The 16,147-nt window shown below is 45.7% G+C and overlaps 1 protein-coding gene across 2 annotated transcripts in view; it reads right to left on the minus strand.

Moving 5' to 3' along the window:
• Positions 1–4,258: 4,258 nt before the first annotated feature.
• SLC1A4 (solute carrier family 1 member 4) overlaps positions 4,259–16,147 on the minus strand; it is a 29,375-nt gene continuing 17,486 nt past the window's right edge. For both annotated transcript variants that reach the window (XM_081588319.1, XM_081588318.1), the window contains exons 5-8: positions 11,041–11,274; positions 9,498–9,692; positions 9,065–9,199; positions 4,259–7,089 (exon numbers count right to left, since the gene is read on the minus strand). In XM_081588319.1, the coding sequence (XP_081444445.1) occupies positions 6,861–7,089; positions 9,065–9,199; positions 9,498–9,692; positions 11,041–11,274 (793 nt within the window). In that variant the 3' untranslated portion in view covers positions 4,259–6,860. The remainder of the gene's footprint in view (positions 7,090–9,064; positions 9,200–9,497; positions 9,693–11,040; positions 11,275–16,147) is intronic.

A 16,147-nucleotide genomic window follows, 5' to 3' on the forward strand; every position in this document is an offset into this window, starting at 1 on the left:
TTAGTGTCTGGATGCTTTCAGTCCTGGCCATTGTTGCTCTCGTTTCTGGAAGGACTGAACCACCACTCACAAGATCCGTTTCTCGTAAGATTGCTTCTCTTATATGGACACGGCTGGAGGTGAGGGGGGTTTGGGAGCAACCCAAAAAGGCAGCCCAGGGTGCTCTGTGGCCTAGAGATAAAGGGTACATTGATGCCACAAAGTGCCTGGCAACAGACCCTGTGAAAGACACACCAACAGGAAAACCAACTTGACCAGGGAAGTTAATTAAGGAGGTTCCTGTTAACCTCAACCTCATTGGCTTTGAGACTCATTAGCCACCACTTATTAAAAAGAAAAAAAAATTTTTTTTTACAGGGCAGACATTTTCAACATGCTTTTTATTTGTTATTGTTCAGTTGCTCAGTTGTGTCCAACTCTGCCACACCATGGACTGCAGCATGCCAGGCTTTCTTGTCCTTCACTGTCTCCTGGAGTTTGCTCAAACTCATGTCCATTGAAGAAAAAAAAATTTTTTTTTACAGGGCAGACATTTTCAACATGCTTTTTATTTGTTATTGTTCAGTTGCTCAGTTGTGTCCAACTCTGCCACACCATGGACTGCAGCATGCCAGGCTTTCTTGTCCTTCACTGTCTCCTGGAGTTTGCTCAAACTCATGTCCATTGAATCAGTGATGCCATCCAACCATCTTGTCCTCTGTCGTCCCCTTCTCCTGCCTTCAATCTTCCCCAGCATCAGGGTCTTTTTCAATGAGTCGGCTCTTCGCATAAGGTGGCCGAAGTATTGGATCTTTAGCTTCACCATCAGTCCTTCCAATGAATATTCAGCATTGATTTCCTTTAGAATTGACTGGTGGATCTTTTTGCTGTCCAAGGGACAGTCTTCACCAGCACCACAGTTCAAAAGCATCAATTCTTCTACCTTCTGAGGTGAGGGCTGCCGTGTATAACCATAAAGGCTGCACAATACACAACTCCAGGGAGCATCGCTTACACAGAACACAATGTGCACCGTATCAGGCATGGAACCGCACAGTGCAGAGAACAGAATGTTAGCAGACTCAGTTGCCTGGATCCAGGTCACACTATAACTTAGCATGTGGTCTAGATACCTAGACCTTCATCAGCTACACCTGTGTGGGGGAAAAGTTCTTCAAATCAGTTAAGTGTTCGGTTATCCACTATTAACCTAGAAATTCAATCCCCTCTTTTTTTTTTCCCCAACAGGCTAAAATGACTGAATCTGTATCTGATGATAAAGATCTTACATGGGACTTCCCCTGTAGTCTAATGGTTAAGAATCTGACTTGCAATGCAGGGTATGTGGGTTCAATCCCTGATTGGGGAGCCAAGATCCCACATGCTGCAGAGTAACTGAGCCTGCACACCGCAACTAAGACCAACAAAGCAGCCAGATAAATAAATAAATGTTAAAGAAAAAAAGAGAAAATATCTTACAAGCTCTCCTGTGGGTGTGTGTGGGAAGGTGGGCAATGATTACACTTTTTTTTTCCAAAGGTAATTTTTTTTTTTTTGCCATGCCTATCAGCATGTGAGATCTTGGTTTACAGGCTAGGGATCGAACCCATGCCTCCTGCATCAGAAGTGTGGAGACTTAATCACTGGACCACCAGGGAAGTCCCAGTGATTTTAAACATCAGTTCTTTTTATCTTGGATGTATCTATAAAAGAAAATATCTATATCTACAGATACAAAATATCCAGAATAGGCAAATCCATAGAGATAGAAAATAAATTAGTGTTTGTCAGAGATTCTGAATTTCTTTTTGAGCTGATGAAAATCTTCTGGAATCAGATTGTGGTGATGGTTGTACAACTCTCTGAATACTAAAAACTGCTAAATCTTTAAAGAAGTGAATTTTATGGTGTGTGGATTATTTTTTAAAAAAATTAAAAATTTTTTAAAGTTCAATTTTTTTTTTTCCAAAAAATGAAGAGACACTGAGTCTTCATTGACCTCAGGACATTTGCTGAAACTATTTTTTTTTTTTTTTTTTACAAAGAAAGACCATGTCTGAGCTTAATGCATGATTTTTTTTTTCCCCTAAAGGCAGAGCTAGGGGACAGTCATGAAGACCACACTAAGAATCCCAAAACTATCATCTCAGTCTTGTGTGTCACTCCAAATAATCCTAAATCTGCTAAAAATCTAGCTCAACACTCTTCTGTATATTGTTTGTAGAAAATAATGTAGTTTTGAGACTCTGATAAGAATAAATTTAGGATACTCATTCCAACTCTTTGAAAAGATGGAAAACAGTGGGGATCACAATGCTCTGCCCTTGAGATGGGAAAGTTTTCTTCCAAATGACTCAAGATTTCCTTCATGTTATATGCTCCCTCATTCACTGAGAGCCTCAAGAAGGGGGCCCAGGGCCCAGGGCCCTACAATTGGGAGGTAGACCAGAAGCCTGCCTTTGTGTCCCCTGAACATGAGGAAAAGGGGCTGAGCTTGGGCCAGGAGAGCAACTTCCTGTGTAGAAGGTAGGACCCTGCTGGAAGCAGCTGTCTGCATTCAGAGTTGCAACTTGGGAGGATAATAATTGAAGGAAGGAAAGCCTGAATTTTCTAGACGTGGGCTTCTGTTATGAATAAGGGACATCCACATGCATCCTGATAATCATTTATAAAGCCTGGTTTCTTTTAGGTAGTTATCCAGATATTTTTAGGACAAATGTTCAAAATGGGCATGCTCTCATACCACACAGGCACAGATCTGCAGAAAGGCCCACGAGTTGAAATAAATCTTCCTTTCTGTCTTTCCAAGCCAAACAAGGAAATGCCACTCATTGGGCCTGATGCAAAGGGCCATGGGCTGCTTGGGAAGGTTTCCTGCCAGTGTGTCTGATCTGAGAGCCAGCACGACAGAGGAACTTTCCTGGACCAGGTACTCTTTTGAGCATCTTACATGTATCAACTCCTCTACTCTTCACAAGCTTATGCCACCGGCAAGATTATTATCCCCATTTTAAAGATGAATAGACTGAGGCACAGAGACGTTATCATGCCCAGGGTCATACAGCAAGAAGTGACAGAGCTGGGACTGGACACAGACAGTGCGTATTCCTACTTGCTGCATCATTCATGTGTTCATGGTGTCACCAGATGTTCGTCTGTGCAGGCTTCGGTGACCCAAAAGATCAGCACCTTCTCTTCTCCCCTGAGAAGAGGTGGCTTATGGAACTGCCATTCTTGATTTGAATTCAAAAAGCTTAATCACTGAGTACTCACCCCAGTCTCCAAATACTCCACCCAGAGAATCAAGGGAGCCACACTCCAAGGTGGGAATCTATATGTCATTAGTAACAAGCCCCATCAGGCACTTGATCTGTGCAGGCTCTCCTCATCCCTTTGGGCCTTGCCCAGAAAGTAAAACTGGCTTCCATATTATGTGGAGGGCTGGATATCTCCAGGTGAGAGCAGGGTTCTCTTCCTTCAGAGGGCCCAGGGTCTGGAAACTAAGGCTGTCATTGGGAGCTGGTGGGATAATCCTATTGTAAGAAGCTTCTAAATTTCCTCATAGTGCTGGGATGCAATGTCACTGAACATGTGTGCTCAGTCATTTCAGTCATGTCCGACTCCTGCAACCCCATGGACTGTAGCCCGCCAGTCTCCTCTGTCTATGGGATTCTTCAGGCAAGAACCCTGGAATGGTAGCCATGCCCTCCTCCAGGGGATCTTCCTGACCCAGGGATTGAACCCAAGTCTTTTAAGTTTCCTGCATTGGCAGCTGGGTTCTTTAACCCTAACACCACCTGGAAAGCCCCCACTGAACATGAGATAATATGAAAGAAGGTTCTGGGTGTGTTAATGAGGACGGTATGCATGGGCAACTGCTTTATGCAGGGACTTTCTCAATGATTCTACAGACTGGGGCATTCTTCCAGCTTGGCTCTGGGCTTACACTAGATGGTCCATTAATACCTGTTGACCTACTTGTCCTAACAAGACTTGGCTTAATGGAGGTATGTGGCCAAATCACTCACTGTTTCAAGGGCCCTGCTAGTGTTGAGTGGGAAGAGCCCGGGAACCTGGAGCTCACCACCACAAGCTACATCAGTGATAGTTCTGCAGCAGCTCTGCCACCTGAGTGGCCTGCCCTGCTGCAGGGGGTCATGCTGGCTAAATGCAGCTAGAAAAATAACCCCTCAATTTGTCACCCACAGGCCATCCCCCAGAAGAACTCCACCAGTCAACGCAACTTCAAAACACAAGAAAAAAATAAAGGAACATCGGATTCTAGTAGAAATGCTGTATTCATTTTGAAGACTGCTATGTTTTAAGGCAAGTGTCACATATTGAAAACAGAGATGAACAGCATTACGACATGTTAGAGCAGGGGACACATCATCAGACAATGAGAGGGTGGCATTTTTCCCCAGCTGGGTCATTCCCAGTCTGATTCCTCTTTTGGACAGAAAAACGGAGAAATCAGGGAGAGGGGAGCGATCATCATAGGGGTTTTACATGGGAGCACCCTTCCCTAGGCCACGTGCTCCCCACACTGCAATCCCAGGTCCCGGAGAGAGTGTGTGCAGCCCCTGGGTCAGACTGTCCATGTTTTGTGAAATTCACCTTTAGAAACAGGAAAATCAGGATGCCAAAGCCACACAACTTGCAGTTAATTCACCTCTGTCAAAAAATTCAAACTTGTTTGGACTGGAGCTAAAATGCACACACACACACACGTAGATAGAGATGCTACACACATGTATACCCCCCACATGCTACACATATGTGTGTACACACATAGTTACATAGATGTGGAAGAGGGAAAGATAAGATCTAGCGAAGCCTGAAAAATAATGAATGTTCACTTGCAGTTTGGAATCCAGCCATGTGATTATTTCTCCTTTAAAAACAGAAGGCATCAACAACAAGCCAGAGAGTAAAGGCTTCCATGTACTGCTGAGCCCAGCTCCTGGCCACTCCTGCTTCACAGGAGTGGCTTAGCCTGTTTTAAAGAAGGCTAGAGGGAGCAGGGCCTGCCCACTGGCTGGGTCTTCCCGGTGCCCCTTGGCTCTTCCCCACCACTTCTGCTCAGGCCCATGCCCCCTAATCTTAAAATAGGGGAGCTTCACTGTCTCTGTCCCTCCCCTATTCTAGCTGTGATGGGACATGCACCGTAATGGTGTGCTCCCTTTCTGCAGGGCCTGCGTGACAGCAACAGAGAAAACAGGGGCATGAGCAAGGCTGAAAGTTTGGGAGCTTGAATAATGGCCAGCGTGTGGTGGCAGAAGCAGAAACGTGCTTGGGTCTGGGAGTCAGTGGGAGGCCAGGAACCCAAAGATGAAGGACAGTAGGAAGAGGCTGCATTTGATGCTCACAAGAAACTGCCAAGAGGACAAGTGACATGATAACAGTTGCTCCTGCACACAAAACAAAGCCCTGCTCATAAAAGCTGTCCTCCCCAGGAGAAGGAGCCTCCTGGAGAACTTAGGTATCACTTAGGTAACAGTGAGGAAGGTACGGGGTTAAGTGTTAGCACTTAATAGCCAAGATGCGAAATGGTCATTTTCCACAGATTCACTCAGTTCGCCTCACCAGATTCCTCTGAGGTAGGTAAAAGGCAGGTGACGTCAGCCCCATTCTACTGATGGGGTAAAGTGATGCCCCAGGACTTGCTGTAGGTCACCCCACACATACACACCAACAACTACAGCAAAACAGCAGTCTTGTGCCTTTTAGGTCTTCCTTCCCTGCCCCTGGCAACACTGGTTCTCTCTATAAAGCCCCCTCTCCAAGGTTCAACCTGAGTCAGTAGGTATCACATAGACCATTTGGCTGATAATTTTAAACGCTGATGTACTGGAGGAAAGGGAAACCAAGCCTATTAAAATCAGCCAAAGCCAGGACATCTGGCTTCACCCCAGTGAAGGGTGAGTTTGTGGTTTTTTAAAAAAATTGTTTTGCTTTAAGGGAGGGTCTAGTTGGATTGAAATCTATTGCTAGACCAGTCAGGGTCCTGAATGTAATGACCATATCACACCTCCCCAGAGGCGGAGGCCCTTCTGTGGTCTGTTTGTCAAATCAGAGTGGAGGTGGATAAAGACACAGTGTTGGCAGACATCCAGGTCATGAAAGCAGAAAACTTTCTGGGGCTGGGGCCAGATTGAGGACATTAATATATGTGTGTGTGCGTATGTGAGTGTGTGTCCTTACCCGTGAGGCTGCTTCACTTTCCCCTGCAGGCTGCACTCCCCCTCCTTTCTTTGACCTCAGAATGTAATTGTTTACTTAATGCCGCTAACCAGAGACACCAGCAGTGCTAACACCATGGAGTATTTCTAACTTGATGGGCACGCAGCGCCTCCAGCCCAGTGACCCAGAAGCCAGCCATGCCTAGTCGGAGACGCTTAACACCTGAGTCCCAGCTCAGAGAATTCCAGCCAAGGATACAAACTTGGGAATTTTTCCAATTATTCTGGCTCACAAGGTGACAGATGACTGCCACCCGCCCAGATCTGTCCAGGAAGTATCCAAATGCTGAACTTTCCTGGGTACAATGAAATAACACGTGCATCTTCCAAGCTTTAACTGCCAGCTCTCTGTGAACCTGTTACTCCCCACCCTGGCAGCTCGAGAGTGTGTTTCCAGACAGAGCCGGGATGTGCACAGTTGACCTGGACATGGCCGAGTGTCAAATGTCAGAGTGTCTTGGTCCTCAGGAGTCAGGTCCCACTGGGAAACCCAATGCCTGTGCCGAGAAGTAACCCTCAAACCGGTGGCTGAGCCAATGCATTGCTCGGGAGGCGAAAAGTCGGTGGGGGCGGTGCCAGGGCCAGGTGGCCAGACATGGGGTGGGCACCCCCGGTGGGTGAGCTGGAAGCCCAGCCCCATCACAGAACCGACTCCTTGGACTCTGGGGTGCTGGCTGCTGGGCCGGTGGGGTTTGGGTGTGTCACCAGGGGTGACGTCTCCTCCTCCGACTTGCAGTTAGGGATGGCTTCCACTTTGACCTCGCTCAGCTCCTGCTCCTCTCTCTTCATTGCCTTCTGATTCAGGTGGTGGAGGATGCCCGCACCCAGGGCATCACCCTCCACATTCACCACGGTGGTGGTGCGGTCCCTGCAGGGAGAGAACAGGCAGGCGTTAGTTGATGCTGCCTGGAGCCACCAGGGCGCGGACGTCACTGTGGGCTGAGGTACCAGGAGGCTGTGACCCTGAGGGAGAGCAAGCTCAGAGCATGGGGTGCCGCTTGATGCTAAACTGATTTTCTCCAAATATTTTTCATTCTTATGAAACTAACAGACCCACTCATTATAGAAAACTTGGGAAGAAGAGAAGTATCAAGGAAAGAACAAAAGTCACTCCCCCCATCCTCTGCACCCCTGAGTGAACCAGGGGATCTGTTTCCTTCCAGAAATCTCCCTTTGTGTGCGCTTCATGTGTGAGACACTGTCGTGTAAAAGTTATAAGTAACTGGGATGACGAGGGCTTCCCTGGTGGCTCAGATGGTAAGAAATCTGCCTGCAGTGCAGAAGACCTGGATTTGATCCCTGGGTTGGGAAGATCCCCTGGAGAAGGGAATGACAATCCACTCCAGTATTCTTGCCTGGAGAATCCCTATGGACAGAGGAGCCTGGCAAGCTACAGCCCACGGGGTTGCAAAGAGTCAGACACGACTGAGTGACTAAGTACCCACACACAACTGGGGTGATGGTGCAGATTCGGTCCTGGGTCTAGCTTCCCTCCCACTCACCGTTACCCTGTGGGAACCTCCCTCCCGGTCTCGCGTCCACACTGCATCTCTACTGAACTGTAACCTTCATGTGCTTCCCATGGCTGTTGGCAAATATCACCTCACAGAGAACAGCACTGCCTTCTCCAGAAGCTTTGTCTTCCCAGAGCCCAACAACCAGCACCCCTCTCTGGGGCTCAGAGGAAGTATCATGCTCATTCTGAAGAAGGAGGGGAAATAGGAACTTGCCTGAGGTGCTGGAGAAGCTGAGGGTTGTGGAATAAGAGGTTGTGGGTGGTGGGGGTCTCACTTGGGCAGCTGGACCTCCTTCGTCCTGACCAAGCACCCCTTAAATGCCTGCCTTCCCCATGGAGGGGAGCTGGTGAGGAAGGAGGCGAGGCCTCTGATACTCTGCCCTGGTCCCTCTTACCCACCACCACAGGGACTGAGTCCCTCCGATGTGCTGTCTGAACACTGTGCATCTCCAAAGCACTTTTCACCCCCAAGGAGCTCAAGGAATTCTGAGAAGTCCCTTCAAGTTTCCAGGGCTTAAAAATAAGGTTGGAAGCCAGCACTCCTAACCACCATGGGCAGATCCAGCAGCCCAGGGCCAGGCTCTAGTGGTCAGGATATCCATACCCGGCTCTGACCAGCCTGGCCAGGAGCGTTTTCCCCAGGGCTGACTGAACGCTCTTCCACGCGCTGCGCATGTACTAACTCGCTTAGTCTCCACTACAACTCTGCTGTAGGGCTCTGTTCTTATCCCCTTTAGACAGACTAGCAGACTAAATCACACAGTTCACATCACACAACTAGTAAATGATGTGAACCCAGGCTCCAGGGCTCGTTTCTTTTTTTTTTTCAGGGCTCATTTCTTATTCACATGCTCTACTGTCCAACATCCGTCCCTCGCTGACCTTCCCTATGATACAGGTATTGTTTGTATCTGAGAAAAGTGTCATGGCACTCAAGGAAGCAACAATTAGAAACTGTTGTGTGTCTTTACAGGAGCCCTGGTGATGGTTACCCAGATCACAGCTCCTTTCTAACTCCGCCCCTGAGCCCAAGCCCAGGCACTTGCATTCACAGCGCTCATCTTTTCTCCTCTTACAGAAATCACGCTTTGGACATTCCAGGCCAAGGACAATCATTCCCGAAGAGTCACTGCTCCAATGGTTATGACCCCTATGCAGCCAACAATCTCCATAGACCCTTGGGCCTCTGACTTTGCTGAATGTTCTAAACAAGTTCTCAGTAATGGCATGTTTTAAGTTCCTCTGCATGCCCTGGGCCAGTGCCAAGCTCCTAGGGAGCTCAATACAGACTTTCTTTTATTCAGTGCCCTTAGGACTTACTACTTACACAATCCAGTCCACAGCCAGGATCAGAGAGAGGTCATGAGTGGGCAGCCCAATGGCCTCCAGGATAATGGCGATGGTGAGGACCCCTCCAGCGGGCACACCTGCTGCTCCAACACTGGACGCCGTGGCGGTCACTCTAGGGGATGGGACAGCAGGATCAGCGGTGAGCCCGGAGCACCGAGGGGACACAGAGACATGCTGAACATGGCAGCCGTGGCTTGGAACTGAAAACCACACAACCCTAGTCTGTAGGCTGCACCCTTGAGAGAGGATCCACTTTCTTCAAGTAATGAATTCATGCTGTCTTAATTTACAAATGAGATACCCGAGTCATGGTAAGATTGTATTCATGAAGTTTTTCAAAGGAAATCACAATAAAAAAATCTCAAAGTTTAAACCAGGCCTAAAGATGAAGGAAAGAATACAGAACTTACAGAATGGTGAAAATCTGTCCAGCTCTCAGCTCCACGTTGTTGAGCTGGGCAATGAACACTGCAGCCACGCACTGGAAGATGGCTGCACCATCCATGTTCACAGTGGCCCCAATGGGGAGAATGAACCGGCTGATCCTCTTGTCTACACCATTGTTTTCTTCAATGCACTTCATCATAGAGGGAAGGGTTGCCGAGCTGGGAAATGCAAACAACCAAACAAGAAAATAGTCCTTCGTGACCAGGCTAACCTGGGTCCAGCTTAGACCCAGGAACAGAGCAATTAGCACCATCCTAGGTTATGGCACTCTCTGCTTGAAATAAAAGAAAAATCAGGATTGTTGGAGAGTATCTGTCACACAAGGGGTTTTGTCAATTGCTTTCCCAAAGTGTTCAAAATTGGGCTTTCTAGATTTACGTTATTTTTCACCTGGATACACCCGTTCCAGATTTCCCAAGAACCACACATTGTCTCACAGTGCAAAATATTCTCAAAAGAACAAAGAACTATTTACTCTACACATGCATCTCCTCTCTTGAACATGTTCCCCTCCAAAGAGTAAAAGGCAAACTATGTTTTTTCTTCTAGGCCAAGAAGCAGAAATGGCTTTGACAGGACTTCCCTGGTGGTCCAGTGGTTAAGGCTCTGTGCTTCCACTGCAGGGGATGTGAGTTCAATCCCTGGTCAGGGAAGTTCCTCATGCCGTGAGAGTGTGGCCAAAAAAAGAGAAAAAGAAATGGCTCTGAGAGTTTGGGAAGAGGAACGGCATCCCAAGATAACAAAGAATAAGACCCGCTGCCTCCAGTGTGTCCTGCAGACTCTGCAGCGTGTGGCTGGCATAGCTGAAGTAGGCTGGTTTCTGCCAAAGCCGGAGAAACTTACCTCCTTCATTCTTCCCACACCACAACCCTGTCATAGACACTGCCGGGCAGGATGGTGGGAAACATGCAGTAGAGAGGCAAAAACTAAATGTGAGAATCAAGCGATGTGCCGCCATCCTTTGAAAGTTTTCTTTGTATTTGGAAAGCCCAGTGTTTTTTCTGGAAGAATATCAGCCATGACAAGGTCCATCTTTTGTGCTAAATTAGATAATCCCACAATATTGTGGACCTCTGGAGAGCTGAGCACACACCCCTCACCAGGATGCCTTCTGTCTTGGGCTCATTTCCTAATTGACCCATCCAAAGGGAGAACTGAGCAGATATCATTCTAGAAACTTTCCTGCAATGCGTTTTGAGTCAAGTGGTTGTCTTCTTTCACGCAGGCTGAGGTCTAATTAGGGTGAGGACCCACAGCTGGGCAAAATTATGATCTAACTGACCTCTAAGAAGGAAGAAGGAGAAGGGAATGAGGCAATCTCTCATTCTGGCAATCCTAAAAATCTACTTCCCTAAGAGCTAGAGGGCTGGCAGTGCAAAAAATCAGATGAAACCAATTTAGAGTTTTCAAGAAATTAAAATTTGTCAAGATGCTAGTTGTGCATCCACCATGGGCTCATCTGGGTCCAAGCTCAAGGGCAGCCAAGGGCACCTGAAAGCCACTCACCTGGAGCAGGTGGCAAACGCTGTTGCAAATGGTGTGAGGAGGCCCAGGAGGAACCTGAATGGATTTTTTCTCGTGAAGACAAAATAAATAAGTGGCAAAACAATTCCTCCGTGAATAAAATGGCCCAATATAGACGTGAAGATGTATTTCCCCAGGCTGGTCACCAGCATGATGATGTCCTTCATTTCTACAATCTTGCTTCCAACCAGGAACATGATGCCCACAGGTACGTACCTAGGATGTGAGCACAGGGCACAGGTAAGCAAGGGTGAGGATGCTGGGGCTGAGAGATGCAGGCCCTTGCCGACGTGGGATTTGTGGACTCTCAACTAGGTGGTCTTCATCTCTCCCTGGGATGACTCTGAGAAATAGAAAAGGATGGGGGTATGCTGTGCCTATTTTACAGGCCATGAAACTGAGTGAAATTAACATGATCACTCATCGTGGGTGTGAAGTCAGGACGAGGACCCAGACTTCTTTCCCCTTGGATATTGTATGTTCTTAACAGCTGGATGCTACCAACCACGTGGGCTCCCAAGTGGGAGGAACTCTTTGAGATTAAAGCCTCTGCGACTGTGGGCTTGACTTTCAGCTTTGCTCAGGCTTGCTCTAAGAACTCAGAAACACGAAAGACTAACACCTATTACATTTTGCAGAATTGCTGTGATACAGAATTGAGCCCTGGGCTTTTGTGAAGTTTCAAATTCTTTGTGGATTGGAAAACATGATTCTGTGGGAAAAAGTCACTAACAATGACCTTCTGGGAACACTCTTGGAGCGTGAAGGTTTTTTAATGGCTGGGTGGGAGGAAGGAAGGGAAGAAATGAACTATGGGAGCTACAAAGGACAAAAGTCTGCTGTTTTGAGCTTAACTGAGGATGAATTTAAAAAATATTAAAAAGCAGAAACATTGCTGACAAAGGTCCATCTAGTCAAAGCTATGGTTTTTCCAGTAGTCATGTATGGATGTGAGAGCTGGACCATAAAGAAGGCTGATTGCTGAAGAATTGATGCTTTTGAACTGTGGTGTTGGAGAAGACTCTTGAGAGCTCCTTGGACTACAAGGAGATCAAACCAGTCAATCCTGAAGGAAATCAGTCCTGAGCATTCATTGGAAGGACTGATGCTGAAGCTCCAATACTTTGGCCACCTGATGTGAAGAACTGACTCATTGGACTGACTGGTTTGAACTGGCTCATTGAACTGACTCCCTGATGCTGGGAAAGACTGAAGGCAGAAGGAGAAGGGGACGACAGAGGATGAGATGGTTGGATGGCATCACTGACTCGTTGGACGTGAGTGTGAGTAAGCTCTGGGAGTTGGTGATGGACAGGGAATCCTGGCATGCTGCAGTCCATGGGGTCACCGAGTTGGACATGACTAAGAGACTGGACTGAACTGAAGATGAATTTTATAACTATTGACTTTATTTATAAATTTTAATTATATAGATAATAGTGTCACATAGTTCAAATTTCAAAGGGTACAAGAGGATGCGGTCTACCTGCCACCTCTGTCCTCTCAAGTACCAGGTTTCCTTCCAAGGAGAGACAGCCAGTGTCACTAGTTTCTTGAGACTTCTTCCCAGAGGTATTCTAAGAAGTATTATTATTTTTAAATCCTATAGTAATACACGAATACATTCTCCTTTCAAAAAAATTAAAACATGATACTAAGACCAAAATCTTTAGGCCCTATCCTCAAGCCAGCCCCCTCCTCTGGTAACCACTTCCTATTCTTTTAGATACATGTGTTTAAATCTGCATGTTTTTTTTAAATTCCCTATTATGTCTTTGAGACTTTTTCATATCAATACATAGACATCTACCTCATTCTGGTCTTTTTTTTTTATCGTGGTAAAGTATGCATAACATAAAACTGACCATATTAACCATTTTAAGTGTACAGTTTGGTGACATTAAGTATATTCAAAATCTTGTGCAACTATCACCACTGTCCATCTCCATAACTTTTTCATCATCGCAAACAGAAACTCTGTATTCAGTAAACAATAACCCCATGTTCCCCCTCACTGCTGCTTTCAGAGACCACTGTTCTACTTTCAGTCTCTATGAATTTGACTATTCAAGGTACCCTTATAAATGGAATAATACAATTTTAGCCCCTTTGTGTCTGGCTTATTTCACTTGCGGCTTCCCTGGTGGCTCAGACAGTAAAGAATCAGCCTGCAATGCAAGAGACCCGGGTTTGATCCCTGGGTCGGAAAGATCCCCCGAAGGAGAGCGTGGCAACCCATTCATGTCTTTAAGGTTCCTCTATATTGTAGCACTTCTCAGAATTTCAATCCTTCTTAAGGCTGAATAATATTCCATTGTACGCATATCCCACATTTTCCTTATCCATTCAATTTGTCAATGGACATTTGGGTTGATTCCACCTTTGTCTCATTCTTTTAAATAGCATCCTCAGAACTACACTATAGATTATTTGCATTGCCCTGTTGATGAGCATTTAAATTTTTCCCAGGTTTTCATCACCACACAGAACACTGCAAACAGGCCTCTCTATGCCCACATGCCTATGTTCTCCAGGTAGAGACACCATGAAGTGGGGCTACTGAGTCATGGGGTGTGTTTTAAAGTTTAGGAGATCCTGACAAATTGTACTCCAATGTGGCTGTTCTAATTCATGTTCCCAATGGCTTCTAGGAGAATAATCCTTTCCTTGCACCACTGGTTCTCATCCAATGATGATTTTGTCCCCAGAGGACATTAAGTAATATCTGGAGACAGTTTTGGTTGTCACAGCTTTGGTAGGGGGTGCTACTGGCATCTAGGGGCTAGAGGCCAAGGATATGGCTAAATATCCTACATCGCACAAGACAGCCCCCACAACAAAGAACGTCAATAGTGCTGCTAATAAAGGGTATGTCATACAGCACAATAGCCAAAATACTGGAAAGATAGCCAGTATTTTATAGTAACCATAAATGGAATATAATCTATAAAGACTTTGAATCACCATGCTGTATACCTGAAACTAATATAACATCATAAATCAACTATTAGTGATTAAGTGAAAGTCACTCAGTTGTGCCCAACTCTTTGTGACCCCATGGACTATTCTTCAGACCAGAATACTGGAGTGGGTAGCTGTTCCCTTCTCCAGGGGATCTTCCCAACCCAGGGATCTGCTGCACTACAGGCAAATTCTTTATCAGCTGAGCCACCAGGGAAGCCCTAAATCAACTATATCTCAATAAAAAAGAAACCGGTTTTTATTGTTGAAAGTGGGAAATGCAGAAAAATGAAAATAAAAATTCCTGAAATTTCAAAGGAAAAAAAAATAGTGCTGCTGTTCAGAAATCTTAACTTCACCCTTATCAGTGCCTGATAGAACCAAGCTTTCTGTTTCCCTGATTTCTAATAAGTTGGCCTTAAAACATTTATTGGTCATTCAGGTTTCCTCTTCTATGCATTGCCTGCTCACCTACCTTGTCCATTTTCTAAGAGTTTATTCAGTCTTACTTTTCCTTTTCAGTAGTCAGGGCTCTTTATATTAGTGCTTCTCAAACTATCTTTGGTGAAAGACTGGTTCATTTCTACCCAGTTGGTCGTGGACCAGCATTCTTAGAAAAGACACCACACACATACCCAAAAATAGAACAATCATCATGGCTTGGATGCTGAAGAATATGAAACTGCTATAAAAGTTTTTTAACATTTATTCTCAAGTTCTTTATTAATTTCACTACAGAAAGATTAACATTTTGTGAACTTGTACCAGTACTTTCAATCCCAATGCTTTGAGTGTCAATGTGTTTGTGTGTGTGTGTATAGAGACTATATGTAAATATGTATCACATTTTTTCAATGAGTGTCTTGTCTTATAACTTCATCCAAGGTATCATTTGCATGCAAACATTTTATATCCTGGTGGAATCAAATTTAGCAGCTTTCTGTGGCTTTTCCTTTCTGTATTTGTGTAGGAGGACCTTCTCTACCCCTGTATTTTCTTCTAATACTTTCAGAGGACTCCCTTCCCACCTTCCTCCCTGGACAGTTTAATGCATGGGTTGGCACCATGAGTTTTACTGGAATACAGCTAAGTTCATTCATTTATAAATTGTCTATGACTGTTTTTGTCCTGTGATGGCAGCATTGGCAGTTATGACAGAGACCATATGACATGCAAGGTTTGCTGACCAGCTATTGAGAAGTTATTTCTATGAACAGTACATGCTAGGCAGGTGCCTGATATTATAGTAGGTAATTAGTGAAGGAAAGAAAGGGCTACTACTGAAGATCCCTCCCACACCTGGGGGAGATCCTTTAGCCAGTTGTGTGTGTGTACGTGTGTGTGTGTTCTAGTTACTAAGTCATGTCAGACTCTTTCATGATCCCATGGACTGTAGCCTGCCAAGCTCCTCTGTCCATGGAATTCTCCAGGTAAGAATACTGAAGTGGGTTGCTACGGCCTCCTCCAGGGGATCTTCCTGACCCAGGGATCGAACCTGTGTTTCCTGCAATGCAGGCAGATTCTTTACCACTGAGACATCAGGGAAGCCCCTTTAACCAGTTAAGGCATCCTAAACCCCAGTTCTGTGTGGGATGCACTTTCTGGGCAACAGATATCCCACTGCAGTTAAGACACTCAGGCGGGTCTGCATTTCTAAATGTCTACTTCTGTAACTAACACGTCACGTTGAAGGAATGACTGCAAATTGGTTTCAGATTGAAAACAAATGTCTTCACATAGGAACATCACTTTCCTGCACAGTTCCTTTAATCCAACCTTTGGGAGGATTTCAGACTAAAAGAAATAAGCCAAGGAAAGAACCTGACAGGATGAAAACACTTTTTCCTTTCTGGAAATATTTTTCTCCCCAGAACAGCAGTCATATAAAGAGTCATGTTTCCAATACAGACTCAGACTCTGGAGTTGGGGTTGAGCAAGAAAACTTGGTTAAGTGGGATAAACGCCACCAGTGGAGGCTCTGAACTTGGCTTCCCAACCAATCTCAAGCTTTCCTACCAAATTCCAGGCTTCTCTCTTAAAATCAGTCCAGCTGCCATCCCAGTGCCATCTGAGAGAGAGACATCCTAGGATATTTAAGGGTTGACAATAAGGAACAAGTTTTGTGCAT

Source organism: Giraffa tippelskirchi, chromosome 4 (genome assembly GCF_054371585.1).
Source record: "Giraffa tippelskirchi isolate mGirTip1 chromosome 4, T2T-mGirTip1v1.2.pri, whole genome shotgun sequence".
In the NCBI taxonomy this organism is placed as follows: Eukaryota; Metazoa; Chordata; class Mammalia; order Artiodactyla; family Giraffidae; genus Giraffa; species Giraffa tippelskirchi.